At 39.1% G+C, this 25,971-nt stretch overlaps 1 protein-coding gene across 5 annotated transcripts in view; it reads left to right on the top strand.

The window, feature by feature from the left end:
* Positions 1 to 22,924, top strand: part of MYBPC1 (myosin binding protein C1) — a 79,451-nt gene extending 56,527 nt beyond the window's left edge. For 2 of the 5 annotated variants that reach the window (XM_084264151.1, XM_084264155.1), the window contains 8 exons: positions 1,307 to 1,441; positions 6,699 to 6,866; positions 7,399 to 7,487; positions 8,425 to 8,620; positions 9,375 to 9,514; positions 11,186 to 11,345; positions 13,134 to 13,270; positions 14,163 to 14,594. In XM_084264151.1, the coding sequence (XP_084120277.1) occupies positions 1,307 to 1,441; positions 6,699 to 6,866; positions 7,399 to 7,487; positions 8,425 to 8,620; positions 9,375 to 9,514; positions 11,186 to 11,345; positions 13,134 to 13,270; positions 14,163 to 14,465 (1,328 nt within the window). In that variant the 3' untranslated portion in view covers positions 14,466 to 14,594. Of the gene's footprint in view, positions 1 to 1,306; positions 1,442 to 6,698; positions 6,867 to 7,398; positions 7,488 to 8,424; positions 8,621 to 9,374; positions 9,515 to 11,185; positions 11,346 to 13,133; positions 13,271 to 14,162; positions 14,595 to 18,368; positions 18,428 to 19,837; positions 19,878 to 22,195 lie in introns of those variants that run through there. The other 3 variants (XM_084264153.1, XM_084264154.1, XM_084264152.1) reach the window with 3 other exon arrangements.
* Positions 22,925 to 25,971: the final 3,047 nt, after the last annotated feature.

Below are 25,971 nucleotides of genomic sequence, written 5' to 3'. Positions count from 1 at the left end.
ATGCATTTAGAAGATTATTCTTAATGTATTACTACAGTCATCTAATTATATAACTGTAGTTCTTTTGGGACTTAAGTTGCTCAGGACCGGTCTTTATTAGGTGCTGCATAAACTACAAGTCTGTCCCTGAAGGACTCATAGTGGGCACTACAATAAAGCAGTGGCATGCTATAGGTGAGCTTGATATGGTCAATATGTTTGAAGGACCAGTACTAATAGATCCATATTTTTCTGAATCAGGTACCTCCTGAGTCAACAGATTTAAACTATTGCCTGCCAAACTGGCAATTAAGAGAATTGATAAAGATGATGGATTATAATCTTGGTTGTATTGTGTGTCTTTATCCTGATATAAGTTAAGTCAGGTACTGGCCAAAAATGATCAGGAAAGGTGACCAGAAGTCTAAAGATCACTATTTGCAGGCTTCACTGTATGGAAACGACTCAAATCTTCATGTTGCCATTACACAGTAGCTTGCCATTTAGAAGTGTACTAGTACTCATAAATAATCCATACATTTCCATTAAAAAATATCACAGTGATATGATCTATCATAGAAGTAGAAATCTGTGAAAAAGTTAAGTGAATTTACCCAATATTGCAATAAATCATGTTAAGAGACATTTGAGTAGTCCCTAATTTCACTCAATGACTAATGGGTCTCCATTACCCGAAGTAGGGGCTTTTTTTCCCGGAAAGGGATCGTATATTTTCATTATCCTTTTGCACAGTCCAGATTAGGCTAGGTCATATTTTATGCTATTCTACACACCATCTTATTGCTCTGTATTAAAGTAAAAGGCTTGTTATTCATTGAGTGACAGACTAATTTGGTGGCCTTTTCATATACAGAAACAGATTTTCAAACTATTGTGACAACCACAAGTCCCTGAAAAATAAAGGTGTCTTGCTCTTTAGGCCAGCAAAAGTTCCCACCTTGCTCATTGGCAGCCCCACAATGCAAAGGAGGAGGAAAGAGGAGGCTGTTATTGCTACAGCATGCTCTCCTCTTACCATAAGATACCGACAGTTATAGAATATACTACTCACAACTTCTCTGCTTTACCTTCCATCATTCTTTGTCCTTCCCACCTTCACTGTGGGTTAGGCTGTGAGCAGATATGGGATGAGGTAACTGGTTCTCCTAGCTTGGTCCTAGTTGGGAAAGAAGTGCCAGGGGTGGCAGCAGTAGGTAGGATTTAGCCTGTCACCTATGATGCTAAATTAGAAGAATACACATCATAAGTGCAAACCTTTAATCGTAACATGGTTTTCTTCCTTCTCCCCGCTGCCTGCTTGCTTCAGCTGTTACCAGTCCACCAACTCTTCTGGCAGTGGATAGCGTGACTGATACATCAGTTACAATGAAGTGGAGGCCACCAGACCACATTGGAGCAGCAGGATTAGACGGCTATGTTGTAGAGTACTGCTTTGAAGGAAGTAAGTGACAACAACTGTGGTATGTTACTCATACTGAAAATAGGTGAGACTTTCTCCATTTGTTTTTTCTATGGGTGTGTCAGGTACTCTAAGGCAGAGATTAGTTAGTCAGAAAATCTCAGGCAGCTGGATTTTGTTCAGGTTTCCTTTGGTTTCCTTTGGTTCCTGCCCATTGGTTGTAGTTCAACCCATCTTACATTTGAACTAAAATCCAAATCAAAAGCCATATAATCTGTTGCAGTGTACCAAGTACAATGTTAATTCCTATCCTCTTTTTTGAGCTAAATGAAGAGCCAATGCAGTAGAGAGTGGATAGCTGAATGAAATAATGAATAGATAGAAGTGCAGTCCAAAATATGCACAGGTTGGCTGGTTTTAGGGACAGGAGGTCCTCCATGTGGTAAACCCTATCTCGTATTACTAATTGGCTGTTTCAAGTGCCAGTTCCCAATACTGAGGACAGCCTTTCCAATAGCTAGCTGTAGAAATTATCTAGGCATGCAAATTGCATGTCTGGATATTGAATTTCTACAGTGTTTCAGTGTAGTTAGATAAAACATCTTTAGCTATGTCCATCTAAGCCATAAATCTATGTAGAAATGAAGGAGAAAGATAAAGGTATAAGAAACTGAATAAACTTATGAGAGTAAAATAACAAGGAATAGGGAAATATAATTGATGTTTTACAACTAAGAGTCTCTGGTCATCAAGCAGCAGAAACTTAGTTTTTTCCAGCAGCTTTTCTTCTGTCATCAAATGAAGTCTATTTTCAATAAGTAAAATCTACCAACTCCTGGGTAAGTATCAAATAGCCTGGAGTAGTGGTATGTGCAATACCCAGCCTCTGCGGGCAAATGCCAATCAGTGGGACTCCGGCAACGTTGTGTGTTTGGATGAATGGGACACAGTTATCTTCAGCTCTCTACCTGCTGCTCTTAACTGTGCTGTAAATCATGTGAAGAGTTGAACATCTTTTTTTCATAAAGACATTTATTCCAATGAAAGATTTTCACAAATCCAGCCCACAGCCTGGAAACAAGAGGTAGAGGACACATCACATGTTTCACCTTCAGACAATCCAGAAAAACAGTAGCTCGTAAACGTGGTCAGATACCACAGGAAAAGAGTGTCCTCAGCTCTCACTCAGGAAAATCAGAGGGGGAGTGAAGAAGAACCACTGGCTTTTCTCAGGATCACTCAGCATCTTTTAGTATTGAGCTGAATGTCTGTAAGGAGCAGGAACAGACTGTAAGAAGCTCAGAGGTCTGGAGAAGATTACCTGAAGGCAGACACTCCTGGAATGGTAGGAAGGTGTTTCCTTTTATATTGGGAGGGAGCTGTGGGAACAGCTCAGAATGAGTAAGCATGCAGCCTTACATCAAGATGCAGCATTTCTATGATGTTCCCATTGCACAGGCAAGATGCAAGGGGATATAAAGGGGGACTGTCAGCATGAGGGCTCCTGTATATGCTGTATATTATGCTCTGTTTAGCATCAGTAGGATGGCAGGGGCAAAGTTAAAAGTGTTTGTAATGTGTCACTGTCGTAAAACCCTTGACATTTCCAAATTAGGTTACAAGAGAGGATAAGAAATATATACACAGTAATGCAAACTGTGATGTTCAAAGGAGTCTTCCAAACCTGTCTTTTAAGGGCTATTAGACAGAAAATTATTGTATACCTGTTGAACGGAACAAATTCTTTACTTTTCTTTTTTCAGATAGGTTTAAAACATACGAAGATACAACAAAATGGCAGTCATCTCTGTCATTTTATTGTTACCCACCTCAGTTAAAATACAATGGGTACAATGTATTTTACGTAGCTTTCTGAGTGTTTATGTATATCTATATATGCCTTCTATATATGCATATACATCTATATATACACAATTGACATTATTTATGTATATATGCTTTGAAAATTCTTAGGACGAAGAAAGCTTAGTAGAAAATTCCAATTTAAAAATATGTGTTATTAAAACATACATCCTTTTCTCTGTGTTCAGTCCTTTGTTTCTTTCTTGCAATATCTCAGTGCCTCCTTTTTCATTCTTTTCAGTGCCTGTTCTACTTCCAACTAATTTCTTCTATACTGTTTAATAACTCTTTTTAATTTCAAGGTACTCTTTTAATGAGTGTCTATTTTCATTCTGCTGTTCTTTTCTTTTAGTTACCTGTTTGTAAACTCATTTGTCTTTACCTTCTCCATTCTTTCATTATTGTCACTGAAGTAGTTCCAAGGGGGACTTTTCTAAGACTTCCTTTCTGATCACAATGAGAAAATAGGAAGAATAAAAATGTAATTATGATTTAGAACCATGAACATTGATTTAGCTTCACAAAAATTGGTATTTGCCTTTAGTTTGGACTTTGTAACTTGATGAACATGGTGGACTCTTAGACTTCCTTAACTGCAGTAGCACTGCATATACTACTGAACTGGAGTCTCATCAAGAGTATCTGGATCCAGCCTTGCATAGGACTGAACATAGAACTCGCCTTCCCAGGGCTAGTTTACAACATCCAACTTGAATCTCTTACTGTGGAGTAGACCAAATTTTGTTGGCACTGAAGAAGTCAATTCCCAGTAAAATATGTTGCTGACTCATTCTTGTTTAACATTTCAAGGCTAGTAGAGCTTGGCCCTAGTTTTCCCCAGAACACTACGTTTATCTGCCTTTAAAGGGCCATGGTACCTGCAGATGATTTGTTTTCACAGCTTGTAAATAAGCATTCTAGTGTATCACTGTTGGCCAAGATCTTTTCTAGTGTCCCCATCCAGGGTCATGCACAGATATTACAACAGTACTTTTACTATCCTAAAAATAGCCACATCCAGGATTCCGGGAAAGGCACTGGGCAGTCATAGCTTTGTCCAGGAAATAAAGCCTTAGTGATTACATAGTATCTGTCATCATCCATGGTTTTGACCTTCTTTAATTTTCTTTCTATGTTGCCTTTACCTAAATGTGTTTTCTTCTTCCATTTCCTCAAACTTTTTTTCCCAAGACTTCTCCTTTTCTGTCTCTCTTACTCAGAATTCTTCACTGAATTTCTTCTCTCTTCTACGATGTGTTTTCTTCTCCTACACTTTCTCCCATCATCATTTTGTTTCATTTCTCTCTTCCAAATGTTCCTTTTGTCTCTTTCTTTTCATCTTTCCAGGGCTGTGATCAGGCCTAAAGAAAAAAAAACCAAACCTGATCCCACCTTATCTCCTCTTCCTTTAGCTTTTCTGTGAGCATCATGCATAACTGTTCTTTGATCTAGATGCCCTCTTCCCATCTCTTTCCTCCCTGCAGTATCCCTAAATATGGGTCCTCTAAATATTTAAAGCCCAGCATCTATCTTTGCATACTTACTAACAGGAATTGCTAACCACTGACAAAATGCTCCATCTGTGTGAAAGTGGGTGTCTCTGATTAATTTTAAAGATGGATTCTCACAAGGTATATCGACAGATCAGTCTGAGGAAATTCTGGAGCCACCTTTTAACCTGGAAGGTACAGTATTCAACAAAGGATATACATCTTCTCTAATGAAAGAAAAATGCTCTTCATAGAAGTAAAGATACATAAGTCTACAGAACTTGCTGTGTCCACTGATAAGGGGAGGGGGAGGTGTTCAGAAACCAGTCATTGATTGCTAGAAGCTGAAAGCAGCAGCTTGAAGGAAAAGCTTAATTCCTAAAAGTAAGACCCACAGTTATGAAAATATATATCACAGTATTGCACACTAAGTCTGCAGGGCTCTCCAGCTTATAATAGTGCTCTTCTGTCCCAATATTCTATCTTTATACACTGTGGAAGGGATTGATACTGATTTGCTACTGCATAAATTTGACCTTCAGTGTCAAGGTGCTAGCCATGCTAAAGTGACCTGTTTAGAGGACAGAGTGGAAAAGAAAACATCATTCACAGCTGACGTTTTTCTGAAGGGCTGTACTGTTTCTTTTCATCTCTCCATGGTTTACATGTGACTGCCTAGAGGAAGGATTAAAAAAATCCAAGAATGCTGTATTTACATGAATAATGCTGACACAGCCTCACTTTTTTTAAAGGCACCAGAAGAGATGGCATTTCACTGCAGTTTGTAAAAATTCTACATTTATCTTATCCCTCCGGTCTCAGTGGTAGTTTAGGGTACTTGGTACTGGTCTAATTGTAGTACTATTGAAATTTATTGCAAATCTCATTTTTGTCCAAGGAAGCTGTTAAAGCAATGATGAGTGCTTTTGGAAATACACTCTCTGTCCTCCTTTTTATTTATCAGCTGGATCTATAGACTAATCAATTTTCTCTCTGAAAATAGAGGCCTGGGGGTGTTAGTGGACAGCCAGCTGAACACGAGCCAGCAGTGTGCCCAGGTGGCCAAGAAGGCCAATGGCATCTGGGCTGTATCAGAAATAGTGTGACCAGCAGGAGTAGGGAAGTGACTGGACCATTATACTCAGCTCTGGTGAGGCTGCACCTTGAGTACTGTGTCCATTTTTGAGCCCCTCACTACAAGAAGGATGCTGAGATGCTGCAGTGTGTCCAGAGAAGGGAATAAAGCTGGTGAAGGGTTTGGAGCACAACTCCTATGAGGAAGGGTTGAGGGAAATGGGGGGTTTTAATCTTAAGAAAAGGAGGCCGAGGGGGGACCTTGTTGCTCTCTACAGCTACCTGCAAGGAGGGTGTAGAGAAGTGGGTGCTGGTCTCTTCTCTCAGGTAACAAATTATAGGATGAGAGGAAGTGGTTTCAAATTGCCCCAGGGGAGATTTAAATTAGGTATCAGAAGAATTCCTTTACTGAAAGGGTAGCCAGCCAAGTATTCGAACAGGCTGCCCAGGGAAGTGGTGGAGTCACCATCCCTGAAGGTATTTAAATTGTGTGTAGATGTTATGTTTGGGGATACAATCTAGAGTTGGACTAGGCAGGGTTAGGCTGCAGCTGGACTTGGTGATCTTAAAGGTCTCTTCCAACCTAAGTGATTCTATGATTCTAAAATTAAATTATAGGCACAGTCTAAAAACATTTATCTAAATATAAATATATAATCAGCAGAAACCTTAAAGTTTTGAAACATTTTTCCAACATATGACTAAAGTGAATCAACATAATGTTACAGTATAATTAGAAAAACAAAATGGAGATATTCATCAGAATATAATTGTCTATTACCATTCTGTAATTTTCCTCATCTTTGTAGTGGAACTATTTATAACTCCCTATTCTTTCCATTCGTCCTACCCTCCTTTTTTCCCTAAACTAGCTGATGAATGGATCGTGGCTAACCCGGAGCTGACCGACAAAACGAAGTTTACTATCACTGGCCTGCCAACTAACTCGAAAATCCTTGTGAGAGTAAAAGCTGTGAATGCTGCCGGTGAAAGTGAGCCCAGGTACCACCCACAGCCTATTTTAGTCAAGGAAGTGATAGGTAAGATCCTCCTGCCTCCACTCACCCACAGATACACTCTGCTTTCACACTTTGTTTTTTAAGATTAATGCTTACTTGTTTGAAACTGATGCCATTGAGACCTTACAAGGCCATTGTACAGTGGCTAGAAACCACAAAACTGTCTTAAAAAAGATCTGTAATTATTTTTGTTTAATTTCTGAGTGTTTATTGCTCAGCCTTTCAAGGCTTTTTATTCTGCTGAACATGATGTTGCTTTTTTTGAGTTGCACTGAGTTTCTCACCTAATCCTACCACCGTTAACATTTGGCGTTACCAAAAAGTGATGGTGCACCAAATGTAACATTGTGGGACCAAGACATTTAAGATAAGGGTTTGGACTCGACAATCTCTTGAGGTCCCTTACAACCCCTATAATTCTTACCTTACTCATTAGTCACTTCTGGGAATTGTAGACCACCGAGTCTCCTACTTACAGTGATGCTCACCAGTACTGCCTAAGTCAGAAAAAAAAAAATATGAATGTCAAACACAAACTTTTGGATTTTTTCAGAACCTCCAAAGATTCGTCTACCAAGACACTTAAAACAAACCTATACTCGAAGAGTTGGAGAAACTGTGAATCTTGTTATTCCTTTCCAGGTAAGAACTAAAAACACAGACAGGAAAATAAAATTTTTTTTCTTATATTGCTGCTGCTTAACTTCTTTCTGTGAAACTGTGTTCATCCAGTGAGTTAACTTAAGCATACGTGGAACCACACAGAAGTACACAGGCGCTTGAAAGTTTTTGCTTTGACATCTCAAATAAGTGATGTTAAACTAATTAATGAATCAGGTAACTAGCTTAGACAGACTGATTTGTCACCTGTTATTGAAAGGACACTTATAAAGCTTTATAAATCTTCCCAGTAGACTTTATATGTGAGATTATTGCTAGCACAATGCAAAATGTGCTGGCAGTATTTAGATATGGTATCAAGGGTGAGACTGTAGCATGTCATTTTTTTCTTGACTTGAGAGAGGAAAAGGAGGGGAAGAATGGCCAGTTTCACAGTGTCCTACAGAAACTGTAACTTTTAAAACCTTGAGATCACAGATATAATAATGTTTCCCACTGCATCATGTTAACTTTCATTCCCATACCCTTCACAACAGTGATTGCCTCTCTATCTGCAGGGTCCTTATTCTTCTGAACAGAATTATGGCAAAATTCATTTCTATTTCATTTCTGCAAACCTACAGGTACTGGGTGGGTGTAATCCAGCTTCTACAAGGCTGTTAAAAGCCTTACAAAAGCTTGATCAGCAATACACTGCAAGATACACTGTTCTTTAGAAAGTAAAGGAATATTCTGGGGTTATTCTGGGGTTACTCTTTCAAATAGTGTACTTAAAAAGGTGTGAGATTACAGCATCTGCAATTGTTTGCCTCTGGAAGGCAAATCTCATGGTAAAGCAGGTGGAATTCACTCTGATTTAAATACCTAAATTGGGCACACAAAGATGACACGCAAAAGATATTTTCTCTCCCACCTTTTTCTTTCCCAAAATCCTGTACAAATTGTTTCCTGTTTACAGGGAAGACCAAGGGCAAAAGTATCATGGCAGAAAAATGGTTCTCCAATTGACAAGAACCAAATCAACATACGCAACACTGAAAATGACACGATCATCTTCATCCGAAAGGCAGAAAGGAGCCACTCTGGAGAATATGACATGAAAGTGGAAGTAGAAAACTTGGTGGACAAAGCTACAATAGATATTCAGATTGTTGGTATGTTTTGAGAAACAGAAATAAATGAATGACAGAGAAACAGACTCCAGACACTGAAAGGCTAGAAGAAAACAGAGGAATCCCAAAGACCATCTTTCTCAATAGTATTTAACTCTCCACGTTCAATTACATGGCTATAGATTTATTTTCTCTAAACAAACCTCTGCACACAAGGTGCTTGTTGGAACATGTTAATCTCTTCTTTTCACTCATAAGCTTTTCATGTTCTTGCCTATCTTGCAAGCTCTTCCCCATTGACTGATATCCATACCCAGAAATGGTAGTAAATTCATAATAACTTTGTCACAAGTGTGATGTAGAAGAAATCCTACATGCTGAAAGTAAATGAAAGTAGGAGACAGACAAGAAAACACATTCACTTTTAATTTTTACCAATCTCTTTCTTTACATAATAAGCAAAACTGGAATGATTAATGATTGTCTGACTGTCTTTTAAGAAGACATCTGCAACTGGTTTTAACTTTTCCAAAATATTATGTCCTTACAGATGTAAAGAGCATACACATATTAGAAACCATACCCACAAAATGGTCAAGTTAAGTTTTAGATGATTCTGACATGTCTCAACTTTGGAAAGTTTTATTTTACAACTTCAGATTTCTTTTGACATTGTTTTTGGCATGTGCATGTCATAAGGAGAGAAAGGATTCAAGCTAAGTGAAAGATGGGTGTAGGAAAGAGAAACAGAGAAAATGAACAGTGGAAAATGTCAGCTGCTATATTTTCATTACAGATCGCCCAGGCCCACCAGAGATTGTAACTATTGATGACGTCTGGGGAGAGAATGTAAATTTATCATGGAAGCCACCAAAAGATGATGGCAATGCTGCCATTACTGGGTACACCATTCAAAAAGCAGATAAGAAGAGTATGGTAAGTATTAAGGATTTGTTTAAAAGTCTGATGCACTCATGAACTCCCCCTTTGAAAAATAAAAGCCTTGTGTGCTTAAATTAAAGCATTGATCAGTCAGTGTTCAGAAAATCTGCAAGGTATCTCTAAAAGTTCTAAAAATCTCCTGTTGACTGTAGCTAAGCCTAGACATGGAAAAATTTTCAGATGATGCCAAAGAGAAGGATGAAAAAAGAAATGAGAGATGGATTTGAGGGAAGTAAATCTGCTTCTTTTCCTTTTCTCAGTAGAGAAAATAAAACCCAAACCCACTAAGGTTGCTACTAGAATTAAAATTTAGTGCTGCTGTGTTCAAACCTGTAATGTCACACTGTGTAAGTCATTGCCATTCATTACTATGCATGGGAAAATGGTACATATGTAGTTCATAAACTATTTTGAGATTTATAGTTGAAAATCGCAATATAGAGTTGTTCATTATTTTCATTAAACTAACACGAATTTTACACCTTCTTAAAAGATGGTAGTTGGATTCTTGCTATAACACACTGCAAACTTGAGCACAGGAAGTCTAAGACAATATTTTGGGAAATGCCTTATGTAAGGGAATCTTTTTGCCTCACTACCCCCCACTTTAATATGTTGATCTGCTTCATGGTCTGATCCATTCATTCTTCCCATGCCATTATTTCCCTTCCCATCCTTAAATTTTTCTTTCTCTTCAGCCTGTAAGGAGATGGTCTCTGTCCAGTCAGAACAATGATGTCTTCTGTCTGTAACTTACTGTGTTAAGGAGAAAGTAACCACAGCAGCGTCTGTGGTCCAGTGTGTCCCGGATCATTTGGGTCATAGTTTCCCAACATTGTTAGTGGCAAATTTTGCCATTCTGGCACAGCTGGTATTCCTCAGAAAACTGTTTTCCCAAAGGGCACTTTGGCTTTTAAAGATGACCAAATATCAACGCAAAGTGTGACACAGGGAACTCAGCACAAGTTTATTTTTAGAAAAGCAAGAAAACTGTGCAAAGCAGGGTAAAGACAAGCAAAAACCTTGCTGTGGTCATATTGCACTTCATATTAGTTGCATTTTAGCATTAACTTCTTTCATCTCAGTTTGTTAGTTAAGTTTTGTGTACTAGGATAGAATTCTCATCCACTGTTCCTGCTGCAAGACTAAAGTGCTAAAACCCACCTGCCCACCCAAGCCTTTAGATGTCAGAGGACCACCAGCATAAAATTACATTTCTCATGAACACTCCATCTGTGGAACAGGGGGTAGATTAGTGCATTGTGAGTACATGTTACCACAGATTAGCTTTTCTTACCTGCTGCAGTACCTTCTCTGTCAGCAGTGGGAACTAGGAATGAAGGAGCCCGCTTTGCCTTGCACAATACAACAGCCGTAATACTAGATTTCCTGAAATGAACCCTCCCAACTAAGAATGAGTAACAATTCAGTAAGGTTCAATTTCCATTTGGCCTTCACTGCTCAGCAGTGAACTCTGTGGTATTCTTAACATTCATTTTGGACAGAGTAACTAATTATTGCCAGCTTCACTATTTTAATATCCATGAACATTCCTGTAAAAGAAAAATCTCACTCCCAGAAGCTTGATGATCCTTCCAAACAGTTAACAGTTGAGAGGTGCAGAGCACTGCAGGGAATCTTACTCTCTGTGTTTGTGCCTTTCAGGAATGGTTCACAGTAATGGAGCACTATCACCGCACCAGTGCCACCATTAACGAGCTCGTCATAGGCAATGAGTATTACTTCCGCATCTTCGCTGAAAACATGTGTGGCCTCAGTGAGGATGCAACGATGACCAAAGAGAGTGCTTTGATTGCAAAGGATGGTTAGTTTATTATCCATTCCTTGTCAAAAGGGAAGGGGTGTGTTCAGAGGCTGGAAGGGGTTTAGAGGTAAAGGCTGTATCTCTAAAACATTCAGACACGTTCCTAGCCCCAAGACCACGTGCAAGTAGCAGCAGGGACATTTCATATTAGGACTCCTTGGTCTGTCCATGCAGTTCATAGTAGGTTTTTCTTTTAATCAAGATTGAGACTTTTTTTTTCATGTTTGACATTTTCTACGATCTTGGATCTCAGCGTCATGACACCCCTGTCAGTTTTAAGTCTAGGAGAGCTGGAAGAGGAGCAAAGAAGCTGTTATGGTAGAAGCAGTGGGTCACTGCCTCCCAGTGGAGATTTGGCATAAACTGTGCAAGTGCTCCCATCCAGTTCAGGCAGGATCCAACTGATAAGTGCAACCCCTGCTTCACAGCTCTTGCAGGGGGAGCTGGACAAATTCTGACTCTGATATCAGAAGCCCTGGCGTTTAAAAAATTGTGAGTTGGAAATGGTGCTGTATACTTTTTTAAAAAGCTCCTTTATTGGAGGGAAATCTACAAACAAGTGGTTTAAAGGAAGAAAATCAATCCTGGTTACCTCAGTTTGTCTAAAAGAAAGGTGTATTTGACTCTCACAATGCAGAGGACAAACAACCACAGTGACAGACAACCACTGTACAAGCCACAGTGACAGGCTGAAGGACTGAAGGCCCAGGGTATGGGATCCCACTTCCATTATGCAAAATTATCTCTCTTTTAGCAATTGGATCATTAACAAAAGAATGACTACAGGAATTGTTTTTCATCACTGCTTACTTGCCATTGTCAGGAGCAGAGTTATCAGCCCTAAGCTGCACTGAAGTCAGTATGAGAGTTTGCATCAGGTTTCAGTGAAGCAGAGATGTTTAATATACCTGTGCACAGGGACAGATGTCAGTCTGCCCAGCTGTTCAAAATTGTAGTCATATAATCATTTTGGTTGGAAAGACCTTTAAGATCATTTTGTCCAACCATTAACCCAGCACTGACAAGTCCACCACTAAATGATGTCTCTAAGCACCACATATACAGGTCTTTTAAGTGCCCCCAGGGAGGGTGACTCAACCACTTCCCTGGGCAGCCTGTTCCAATGCTTAACCCTTTTATTGAAGAATTTTTTCCTAATACCTAATCTAAACCTTCCCTGGTGCAACTTGAGGCCATTTTCTCATGCCAGTTTAGTTTGTGGGTGAAGATGACTTATTGACAGTGATCTCCATTGCAGAACAGGGAAAAGATAGCAGGAAGAAAACAGATTTTACTGCCATGTTTTGCTTGTACAGAAACTACATCCATTCAGGTATCTATATTGTTAATGCACTGTATGAAGAAGAAAGAAAAATGGATTTTCAGATACAGAGCCAGTTTGAAATCGGAACAAACTACAAAAAATACTTGGCAATAGAATGAGGACAGCTTGTCAAGGCAGACATCAGGCAGTACATCAGTCAGGATCCATCCTGTTCTGAAATGTGCAGGTCATGCAGGCAAAGACACAGAATAGATGTGCATTATTTTGTATACTAAGGAAACAAAGAGGAGCTCTCCAACATCTACCCTATAGCATGACCAAGAGCTGTAGTCACTTCCCAGGCTCACTTCCAGCCTCCCCTACAAGTGCAATTACTAGATCCAGGTTGCCACTAAAACAGTGCAGAGGAGAGCAGACTCAGACTCTGTAGCTTTTTAAGATGCTTGGGTATTTAGCTGCATGTCAACCCTCATTTTATAAATGTTTAATTTTTTCTTTCATAGGTAAAGTCTACAAATATCCAGTTTACGATGATTTTGACTTCAGTGAACGTCCATTGTTTACTCAGCCTCTTGTCAACACGTTTGCTGTGGCTGGTTACAATGCTACCCTGAACTGCAGCGTTCGGGGCAACCCCAAGGTACAGCATAGCTCCTAACAGCATCAGTTAAAATGTGAAAGAGAGTTTAACCTGGCAATAAAAACTATAATACTATTTTTTACTATTTGTCTCACTCATAAGCCAGTCTGAAGGCAAAAGAGTGTTGTGGGCTCTGAAGAATACAAAAAATGACCTACTTACCTGTGCTATGGGCATTGCAATAGTGACTAAACCCACAGATAACTCAGTGCAAGGGCAGAACCTCAAGAAAAGGCAGGGTGTTCCTGGGACTGGCACTGACAGTAGCTGTACAGTTAATATATTAGTAAAGACTACTACTAAAATAAAGCCATAATTATTCCATAAAAAAAGCTATTTATGCTTTAAGAAAGTGCATTTCAGGAACTCTCCAGGGACCACATTGGTTCTCAGACCCACTGTGCAATGTATCTTCCAGCTTCTTTTGTGTTGTGTCTTTTTGTGATCAGTTTTCTGTTGTGAAAAAATGGAGTGACCTCGTAAAATGAGAACATAAAATGTGCTTAAGGACATGTTTGCTGCTCACTCTTCACAATTTCCAACTGTTCTATGTGAAATACTGTGAGAAATCATGCTTTTCTTATTCATTTATAGTAACAGGATGTCAAGTTTTTTCTCACATCCTTGATATCACACAGCACCTCTTATATTGGAAACAGCCTTATACTTAGGAGTTTAATTATGTGATAGGCCCCACAATGAAAAACTCTGCTCAAAACCAAATGCATGATGCAGCCTATGCTTATGTTTAAGAATTACAGTTTCCTTTCTATCATTATTTTGTCTATTTTGTATCATTTCTGGATTACTCAAATGCAACTGCTCAAACAATGATACAACGTTGAAGTTCATCAGGTTTGTGCATGTGGGTTTTCTTCTGTTTTTGCCACAGCCCAAAATAACCTGGCTGAAAAACAAGGTCATTATAATGAATGACCCAAGGTACCGAATGTTCAGCAACCAAGGGGTCTGCACCTTGGAGATCCGCAAACCAAGTCCCTACGATGGAGGGACTTACAGCTGCCGAGCAGTCAATGAACTCGGAGAGGCAGAAGTTGAGTGCAAACTGGAAGTAAAAGGTAAGGGGTTTAAATCATTGCAAATGCCCTGTGTGTCTGAACACCACCTACATCAGAGTCAAAAGTACACAAGGCAAATGCAAAAGGGAGTTCAAACAACTTTTTTAACTCTCTAGAATGAAAATAACTTGATGCGGACAAAACAAACTATATTGGTTGCTTTGTTTTCTTTTTGAGGACCTACATGATGTGCTTAAGCTATATGGTCTTTAACCCCCTGCCTCCAAGCCAATAGACATTTTCAGTGATGGCAAGGACTTTTTCAACAAGTGCCAAAACGATAAACTCTACCTCTTATTGCTACTCCACTTACCTGACAAACTCTAGTAAGACTCAGCCATACGGTTCTTAGGGAAAGCATGAAAAAAAAATAAACCAACTTGGATAAGAGACAGATCTCTGAAGGAACTGGCAGGGGGAGAGGAAGGAAGATTAGTTCAGAGCAGTCTTTGTCTGCCTTAAAATGATGTATTAAACAATCCAAACATTTGCTTCCAAAGAAAAATGTTTAATGTCATTTTTTAGGAAAATCCCATAGCAGTATCGGTGTTAGGGACACAAGGTAGTTGATAGAACTGGTATATTTGCTTTAAGAACAGAGTAATCAAAAACACAGATTTTGCAAATACAGGGAGAAGATGAAGTGGGTTAGGCTTCTACAAGTGAAGACATATCTTTATTTTCATTAATAGTCACACTTCATGAATTCCAGGTAGTTTAGCATTGATTGGGATGTCACGAATGACAATAGGATTTGGATGGGACTAATCAATCTCGGGATGGTATTTTTCAGGAAATTACTTCCTAGGAAAAGACAGGGTCATATTTAGGTGGACCAACTCCCCCTGAAGGCTTTTGCTTCAACTGTGGAATAAGCTAAATATTTCTGAAAAAAATAAATTGAGTTTATAAATAAGGAAAGCTGCCTGAAGACAACTGATAGGAAGTGTCTAACTCTGAAATTTATTTGCTGAATATGGCCTAATTATATTATTTCCATAGTCTATAATGAAAACCATAATATTTAATATCCTTGTGGATTATATTGCAATTATTTTGGATTTCAATTTCCATTTTTGGTATTTTCTAGTGTATAAAATCTCCTAGCAAAAAGCCATTGCAATAAGTTTCTATGAAGTTGAACATTTAACTAATGTAATAAAAATATGCATAAGTTTCTTTAATTATTTATTTTTAAGAAAATATGTTTAAAATGTGACCTCCTCATCCTGGAAGTATGATTGTTTTCCTTAATCACAAGCAAACTCTCTATTTCACAGTGCAAGAGAAGACATCACCACCTGACAAGGCTGCTTCATTGATTTATTTTTTTTTCATACTGAAAGACCAAGTTAATTTGTTATTTCATTAAACTTCACAAGTCCCCAAGCCCTAAAATTCTTATGCATGTTTCTACTTTTTAGTCTTTAGCACTCTGCTTGTAGTACAACCAAATACCACTTAAAATACAAGAAGCTGGTTAGTTCCATCCTTTGTTTTATAAAGAATTTTTTACATATACCGTGCAGAATACTGTGAAATATTTTCAAGATAAGAAAGAATTTAACTAATATCTTTCCATTTAAGGAAGTCCAAACTCCAAATGTTGTCATGGATTATGTATTATTCTTCAGTAATTCCCTTTCCAGCTGTTGGGAAGTACAGATGCTTCTGTTGATCTTGGACTTGTTTTTACTTAGTAGCAGCTTGAATCAGTTTGCTGGTTTTGAAGCATCATACAAACACCACGTCTTTACTCAGCCTCTCTTACAATATGCTGCTCTATGTTTGAGTTTTTAAAAGAAGCATGGGGAGATTTTTGCCTATGATTGACACTGATGGGGAATTTAATTTCTTACATTTATGGGCTGGTATCTGAAACAGACTGGAAATTCTTAGATCCTTTTCCAATGAATTAGAAGTAATGTCTCCAGGAAAAAAGTTCTGATCCTTAAAGTCGTTACTAGGTACAGCTGAGATGACACACCTGCTGATTTTTGCTGACAAATGTTTATTTAATTTTCACAGGTCCACTTTCTGAGTAGTGCTCTGGAATGGAGAGTACATGATAAACTAGGCTCACAGGTTACCAGGCCTGTCCCACTCATAGCTGATCCTTTCCATGATGGCTGTATTAAAGACCTGCCAGTAAATATTTAGGGTAGACAGTAGAGCAGTGAAGCACCAGAGCAGATTTCCTGCAGAGCTTGTATAGCCTTTGAGACCAAGAGCCTTTAAGAGCAGTTTAGAATGACAGCAGTACAATTTGTTAGGATTCACATGCACTGAATAACAGACATTTCAAGTGCTTTCAGCTCTGTGAGTCTGAGGGTTTGACTCAGTTTTTAACATAGCCAACACACCCTAGCACTTCAGTCAGATTCAAGTATCCTCTCCGATCATTCACCTCAAAGGAAACCTTGGATAGATGCATGGGCTTTGCAACAGGTCCTGAGGGTTGTATTAATCACACAATCAGACTGTTGCAGCACATCCTACAGTCTCAGTTCCTCTGGCACTATATCTTGGAGTTGCAGTTAATGTACCTTTGCGACAGTGAAAATTACTCCCCATAGACAAGATACAGTTCCTCCTTCCACACCCACTGACTCCAAAAATCTTGTAGTGTAGACATTTCTAGGCTTAAATAGTCTTCTTTCTTCAAAAATAAAGTAGCATTTATTTTAAAAGATAACTGAAAAAAATGAGTACTATACCACAGACATCTTGCTCAGAGCAGTACTTCAGTTTTAGCATCACACCTGAAAGAAGTCCTAAAAAAGGCAGGCTGCTAGGATCCCACACGGGCTGTGTGTTGTTTTTCTCCTCTTAGCTATGTAATGTTTAACTACCACCTCCCCTAGTTAATGGTTGGTTTACTGAACCCAATCTCATATCAACCACCACCAAGTGCAGTCCTTCTCCCTCCCGTCAAGCCTGTGGCTGTTGTTGTCTCCCAGTGGTTTGGGCTCTGAGTGGTCACCCTTGCTGAGATTCTTCTCTCCATCCTGGCAGGTTTAGTCATTACTTCAGACTCCTTTTTTGAAGACTGCTTAGGCTAGCTCTGTAGGGCTTAGACATAGGACAGCTGCTGCAAGGGTTCAGTGCTGACGCTCTTCACATGACTGGCAGCTCAGCTGATGAATCCAAAGGGAACAGGATTAAGCGAATAAAGCAGCTGCAGCTTGGAGAACCAGAGTAGGCTCTGGGTTTGCTATGTGGTACAGACAGATGCAAATGAGTATCCAACAGCCAGAGCATAAAAACATAATTGTGCCTTATTTCACTCTTCTATCGACTTATGTGTTGAATTACCCTTTGCTGAAGTTTCCCAGCCTGTTTGTTCATTTAGGAGGGCTCTTCGGATGACTGCTCATCGCACTCCGACAACAGAGTTCTGGATTTTTGACTCACTGGAAATGGATTGCAGAGAGAGAGTGTGTGTGTGTGTGTTTGTTGTTTGTTTGTTTTCATATGTATAGCTTTAAACTGGTTCAGCTTTACTCCAGCAAGTAACAATCAAGGTCTGATTTTGCAAAGTGATGAGGTACTGTTGAGTGCTGCCCGAATTAAGACCTACAGCCTCAAGGTCATGCTGCCTGTCTGGTGAATGTACTAGCTGTAGTGCTGTTCCTACAGCTCTTTGGATAGTAAGTCATGCATACACGGAATCTAAATGTACATATAAGGAAAAGTTCAAAATATATCTATTAAATATGAGGTAGGTCCCTAACTATGGCTGTAAACCTTTCATTACAAGCAGTAAGGAGCTGATTCCCTATCAGCTTCAACTGTGCTCAATGAAAAGACTCAGATAAAGCACTGTGCTTCTTTTATCATGAAGCAAATGTTTTGGGGAATGTTTATCTTAAGAGCGAAATCCATGTTGGTGGTCACTCTAATAGGTTGACATTAGCAAAGATGCTGTATAAGAAATATTAAAAAAATAAGGTGGTGTGTTCAACCGGGAAAAATTTTCAATGCGAATAAATACCACTATAAATATTCTGATTCTGCAGTGATATATCATGGAGTAATTAACCCAGGAGAACCGTTCTTCTTGGCGGGGAATAACCAGGTTTATAATAAGCATACTCCTCTGGACATTCCATTTCATTCCCTTCCTCTCTTTCCACATGCAAACGCATTTTCTGCATGCAAAGCGTGTATTTATTTGCTTCTTTAGATTAAACTACCTAGCATCTCATGGCATACAATGTCTATGTCACATGAGCAAAGAAGGCCAAATTAATCAAGAATATGGGTATTTAACATCTGAGTTTAGAAGGTTTGGGACATATTTCTGCTATGTCTCTGGGCACAGACCTACCTTTTTAATGACTGCCACTACCTTTGATCAGAACACTTAGACCAGGAGATAGGATTTTGAAGAATAGCTCTCAATTAGCTTGTAGAATTACTGAAAGAAGTGTCATAAAGTCATTTACTGTGCTTTAAAGACATTATTTATTACAGAATTGTAGTCTTTGGTTACAAATTAGTGGTGAGAGTGATAATCCATGCCTGAGCTTGCTCAACAGAATCTAATGACAAAATCTTTACCCAACCGAAATCAGTGAAAACTTTTTACTTGCAAACCTATAATTTTACTTCATTTTAAATTCAGGTTCGGTGGGGTTCAGAGAATTTGATTGTTTCTACAGAAACTTGTTTGCTTGTAACTTTGCCCAAATCCAGAATATTGGCAGGGCAGTTTAAAAATGTCAGGGTTGCCCAGAAACTAGTGTCCAGTATATTATGCATACAAAATTACTATTTTAAACCTAAAACATGTTAAGAAATTAGGCTAAGGTTTCCATAGTATTTGAAACATTAAGGTATTTATCTTAAATGGCTACCATAGGCATAAAGTTGAGTGTTTTTATATATATATATACACATGTAAATATATATATATATATAGATGTTTTATGGAGTCAAAATGTTTAATTAAATGTAAGGGCTCTTATAGAGTAAATAGGATGTTTTAAGTAATGTAAATGTGGATATATGACAAAGCACATACTTCAGTGCACAGGTATGTTATTAGTCTGTACTTGATTATTTTGCCTTACAGAGTTTCGACATATATATATATATATATGTGCTTCGGTGTTATGTGTGTGCTTTTTTTCCCTAGTGGAAAATACTATATATATATATGTGTTAGCTTCCTTGAAGCTACATTTGGAAACTTATATCATAAATGTCAGATGCATAGTTTGGTTCCAATCTATACTTTAGACTAATTGCAGGAGTTATAGTTACTTGTACATATTAATATAGCTTTTACATATTAATGAGAATTTTGAAGTGGAACTGGATCCCTACCTTTTACTCTTCATGTGCTTCAATTCCTACATATTTTACATGACTAAGGATTAAAACATCATCTTGACATAACTGTAAGCATAATTTCACTCAACTTTTTCTCTCTACTTTTGTGTTTGCAATTAAATTGTTACTTCTCTTTCTCTCTCTCCCTTAGTTACACAGTAAGGATTTTTGAATGTATATTGTCATCTAAGGTAAGCTTTCATATGGTTCTTGCATATGAAGCTTATGTCTGTTTACACGTCATACAATGTCTGCCTAGTATGGCATGATTTTCATTATTTCACTTAATGAAAATATTTTTTTAAAATGAATAGCATGATAGTTTCAATGCATGTAAATCCAGATTTTTATAATAATTGCTTGTGACAGTAATTCCTTTTAGTATTACACCCCACTACCTTCTAATAGCGCACATTTCAATACAAATTAACAGTGCAGGAGTTAGCATGATTAGTTGGCATGAATAAAACATAAGTAATAAAAGAGCATTTTGCATTTACAGTCACATTCATATAGGAATATACCTCTAAATAAATGAAATATTGATTCCACAGTTAATTTCATTTAAAAATGAATGATTCGTATCACAACTTGCACTACATGAGTTGAAAAGAATGCCAAAAAGCATGCTTTTTTTTTTTTGGTCTGTATTGTGCATCTATCTAAGGCCAGAGCGATGAGTTCTGCTACAGTGATGGTGTCAAATGAGACAGCTCAGTCTCATAATTGCTAGTAACTAATAGCACTTTAATTGGATAGTCCTTGTGATAATAAAGGTTACAAACTCCTAAAATCTGTACTCAGGATAAATGCCCCATATGTAGCTATCAGCTCAGTTGCACTTAGCTGAAGCATTCAGAGACAGTGATATCTTCACCCTGGCAATGTACTTTTGCTTTAAAGCTTTTGGTGTGTTCCAGAAAAGGCTCCGAAGGTAAGTGAGGTTATTAGCCAATGGGTTTGCAACTTGCAGAACATAATACTCGTGTAGGTTTGTAAGAGGACTAGTAATGGTATGTAGCTTGCTTACAACAAATGCCACCCTTCGCCTTGAGAGAGGGCAGACTAATGCTTTAGCAAAATATTTATCTTTCCCCCGTTGTTCATTCCAAATGTAATTCAATTTCAGCAAAATTAACAGAAATCCCCATGTGTTTAGTTTCCATGATACTTTTTCAATGGCATGAAACTTCACTTCTCCTTTGGATTATGTGTATTAAATTACTACTTCTACATCAGTGGGACCTGAGATGCCCTGGCTGGTGTGTTAGCCACTACATACATGTTTTTCTGGGCACTGACATCTTTTGTCTTGGATTGCTAAAATTATTGAATTCCCTTCAGAAATATTTTGCCTTGTCCCTCTTTCAAGAACACCACGGAAAACACGTAGTACTTCCAACAGCTTTCTTATAAGCTTTCTTAGAAGCCTGGGTTTCTATTACAGCAACGATTTAAAATAGGTTTGCTTGAGTCTTTTACTCATGGTGGCTTGGCCACAGTCAGGAAGCAGATAGACCTGAAAGGCTGGGAATGGTACTTCAGATACCTGTTCAGTGAGTATCTACTCCAACCAACATAAGGCTGGAAAATGGAAGGCCGGGGAGGGGAGGGAAGTTTGATTTCATAGAGACAGGAAACCAAGTTTTATTAGGGCTGGAGGAAACGCTGAGGCCCCAGTTTTGTCAGCAGGGTTTGTGAGCATGGACACTAGCTGCTGCTGCTAAGGTCCAGCCACAAGTGAGGAGTAAGTCTCCCCTATGGATTGGTGAAGGTCCACAGCTCTGAGATCACTTTCAGGGAGTAAGCACCTGGGCCAGAGGTGATTGCATGTGGTCTAATTTTTATTCAAAAGCAAATTAAAAATCATTCTTCAGACTTCCCAAGCAGATCAAAGTGTTGACTTTTATCATCTCTTTCTGGAGTCTAAAGGCATCTATATCTAAACTACTGTTGGTTTTTGTTTGGGTTTTTTTTTTCAAATGAGATTCTTTTACCTATGTCATCCCACCTGCTATTTTCAAGCAACATGGTAAATATTTTGCTAAATACTTATAATCCATTGTAAGACCCAACACTAGAATAATTTTAATGTCTCTGCATGTTCTCCACAACTCATCATAGTCAGGTGTTTTCTACATGGTTCCCTCTGGACTGACTTCCATCTCTGACTATACTCTACCCAGCCTGATGGAACTCCAGGAGGGTTATTTGAGGTGAAGCTTATCATAGACTGTTGCATGGGGTGAGAGAAATGACAGAATATATGACATACCAGAAATGAAATTCACCCTGCACAAGAGGACAGGGACGTTTGGTGTAGCACAGAACTTAATGGTTAATTTTTGTGCTGGACTTTTGAACAGGGATGAATTTTACCACATCTCAAAATGAAGTATACAACAGAGACTGACTAAATCTTTGTCACTTACATCAGAAAATAAAGGTACAAAGCTACTGCTCCAGGGGCATTCAACCTGAAGATTGTCTTCTTCCTCCTTGTCTGCAGGTGGGCTTTCATTCTTCAGACTACTGATGGATGGAGTGCCTCCGCATGTCATTGATTCATATATGCGTGAAGTACAGGCAGACAAAACTGAGGGGAAGTGAGAGTCCGTCCACAGTGTTTCCTCCCACTGCACTGGAAATTGGTAGCAGAATTACAGCGTTTTAATTCTTGCAATGACAGAACAAACGTGTGGTTGGGGAATTTTCTTCCTGGTTTTTTCTTTTTTTTTCCCCTTATTTGTTGTTTTGTTTTCCCTACCTGCTCTTACTGAAAGAAAGAATACGCATGGATTGCTTTGGGGTTGAAATGAAATGAACTGAAGACGACACACGTTCTGTAATGTTCAGCTTTATTTTCTGTTTGATATTGTGTTCTGTTTTTTAAAGAGGAGAGGAGAAGCTGTGTAATCAACAGGAGGAGGCAGTCAGAGTTTGTACTTGGTGGTACAAAGCATATCTTTCTCAGACTGAAAGTACATGGATTAGCCAGTAGCTGTGCAATAAGACCCTTGGAATACATACCTCTTTGATAATGTATCTTATTCACCTAAGAATTGTTTAACAGAATATGGCTTTACTATATAATTAATACATATGTACTTAATGAGCATTTAAGCTGAACATACCTTCCTTTAGAAGTTTTGGTTTCCTAAATCTGACCCATCAGTCTCTCAACTGAACTGAAATTGTTTTATTTAATGTATAATAAATATGAAGTGTTTAAGATCTATCAAGTTCTTGTTCATTATTTTTTTAGAGTTTTTTCTGACTTATCATACCACATTTCTTGTTTAATTTCCATGTGCAGCAAAGCAGGATCTTGAGCCCACCGCACTGAGTTGAAAACAGTATCAGCAGTCAACTAACCTGACGGGCTTACACTTTGAGACACACGATGCAGGATGTGAGTGAAGATAAATGCTATAGATAAATGCAGTTTTGTGTCTATATATTTTCAATATTTAAAATACTATAAACACCAACTGTGACAGCTTTCATCATTCTGGATCTGCCCCCTTCCTGAGCAATTCATGGAGCTCTTGCAGGTATTGCAGCAGCAAAGGAACTCAGACCATATCACTCATCAGATTACCATGCAAGGCAAAACCCACCTTAGAATAAGGTAAAACAGCTACCTTACTTTTCCAACTCCAGTGTCTTTAACCTCCGAGTATTTCAGGAGTGGGAGTGGCTTTCTGTAAGTCTCAGGCAAACTCCAAAGCATGTGAGACACAAGGTCACCACATACTTTGGCCAGGTTGTCGATTCCCTGTTGCTCAGTCATTTATTTACCAGTTCTCACTCTGGCTGTGTGGATAGGGTAGGTTATGTGCTTACTGACTCATGATTGATCTTCCTTTATCCTTTGTAAAAGATAACGGCCTACTTAGACATTACAAGATGTTTTCAGACATCCAGCAGTCAGTAATTAATCAACAATGAAAGAATGTGTTACTATGAACTGCCACTGCTGAACTGGCATTTTTCACTTGAACTCCTGCTTCTTTCCCCTTGGGGAGCCAAATGCATTTTCTCAGTTAATGTTCTGTAGATCTTACTTTCTCCAAGACCCTTTTTCTTCCTTCCAACCTTCCTATTTTTGTGATTTCTTCTGTGCTTCCATCTGTGCAAGGAAAGAATTCTCCCCTCCCAGTGATCCTGGACACCCCCCCACACCTGCATTTCACTCAGCACTTGCCAAAAGCAATTCTCTCCTACACATTAATTCACACCTACACAACCATCCACATGTGAAGGCAACATATCCACTAAGAAGAAAATTCCATAAAGGATTAATAATGTGCCTTTATTCTGTACCTCCTCAGTGAATCAGGACTCTGTTTTCAAGCACTGAAAGCTGCAGGAGAGGGTTAGTTTGAATATATACCACACAGGTTTAAGCACTTAAGCTCACAGCCCTCATTTGAAATAATATCAGTCTGTTGCGATATGTTATAGTCAGCATCAAAGGCTACAGTTGTAGCTTCAAGCTTACGTAGCTATATCAACCTCCTCGGTCTTAATATACCACACATAATAACCTGGAAGCCAGCATAAATCTCAGCTTCTGTAGGCTCTCTGCTGAGGGAATTGGCTATTCTAATTTCTGCCAGATGCCAGCAGTGTTAAACGACAAGCTGAGCTAAGCTACTTTTCAGCACGTGAACAGTTAAGCGTTATATTCGGGTGCCCTTAATTCCTTCCCAGTCGTGTTGCCCAGCATTTGCCATTGGCTGTCCCAGGGGCTGGAGATGCACCACGCCAATGGGTTTTGATTTATGGTGATTTGTTTAATGGGAATCTCCTGGGATGGTGTTTGATATATGAAATAGTGACCAAAACCAGAGAGTTAAGAAAATGCTAAGGAAATCTGCAGTTAATACCAGCCTGGGAGAATAAAGGCTTACCAAACCCAACAAAGGCTTACCAAACCCAACAAAAACCACAGGCCAAACAACCAAGACCATTGTGCTGTAGAAGACACCGTCCAATGCTCCCAAGGAGAAATTTCTGCTATGTAGGCTCAGATTGAATTTCCAGGCAGTAAGTAACCTCAGAGACCTGGGAGTAACAGAGGACACCAAATAAAACCTGGTCACATGAGATAAAGTAACATCAAAACACAAAAGCTCCAGAAGTGAAACTAGTAATGCTTTTGTGGATTATGGTCGCATTCCCTGATGTCTCATAATATGTGAAACCATTTTAAGTCTTTGGCTAATTGGATTATTTACTGTTTCCTATGTAAACTCTCCACCAACTAGTACATGCTGAGGTTATAGTTCAGCAGCATCTTTAACAAGGTTTTTCTTCTCTGCACACTTCCACTCTCTGTTAAGAATTTAGTGTTTTTCATCAATGACCTGGATGGACAGAGTGCACCCTCAGTAAATTTGCTGATGATACAAAACTGGAAGGAGTGGCTGACACACCAGAAGGCTGTGCTGCCATTCAGCGAAACCTGGACAGGCAAGAGTTGGGTGGAGAGGAACCTAATGAAGTTCAGCAAAGGCAAGTGCAGGGTCCTGCACCTCAGGAGGAATAATCCCAGCATCAGTACAGGTTAGGGGTTGACCTGTGGGGAGGCAGCTCTACAGAGAAGGACCTGGGACTTCTGGTGGACAAGCTCTCCATGAGCCAGCAGTGTGCCCTGAGGCCCAGAAGGCCAATGCTGTCCTGGGGTACATTAAGAAGACCATGGCTGGCAGGCTGAAGGAGGTCATCCTTCCCCTCTACTCTGTCCTGGTGAGGCCATGTCTGCAGTAATGTGTCCAATTCTGGGCTCCCCAGTTCAAGAAAGGCAGGAGGTACTGGAGATAGTTCAGTGGAGTGCTAAAAGGATGATTATGGGACTGGAGCATCTCTTGTATGAGGAAAGGCTGAGAGACCTTGGGCTGTTTTGCCTGGAGAAGACTGAGAGGGGATCTCATCAATGCTTATAAAGGCAAGATGTCAGGAGCATGGGCCCAGACTTTTTTCAGTGGTGCCCAGTGACAGGAAAAGGTGCAATGGGTACAAACTGGAACAAAGGAAGTTCTCTCTCAATATGTGTAAAATCTATTTCACTGTGAGGGTGACAGAGCACTGGGACAGGCTGCCCAGAGAGGTTGTGGAGTCTCCTTCTCTGGAGAGATTAAAACCCATCTGATCGTGACCCCGGACAACCTGCTATAGGTGATCCTGCTTTAGGAAGGGGGTTGGATCAGAAGATCTCCAGAGGTCCCTTCCAATAAGAAGGCAGACCCAACCATGTATAAACACACAGATACACATACA

The sequence above is a fragment of the Gallinula chloropus genome (genome assembly GCF_964237585.1).
Source record: "Gallinula chloropus genome assembly, chromosome: 1".
Taxonomy (NCBI): Eukaryota; Metazoa; Chordata; class Aves; order Gruiformes; family Rallidae; genus Gallinula; species Gallinula chloropus.
This window is presented reverse-complemented; position numbering and strand designations above follow the sequence as displayed.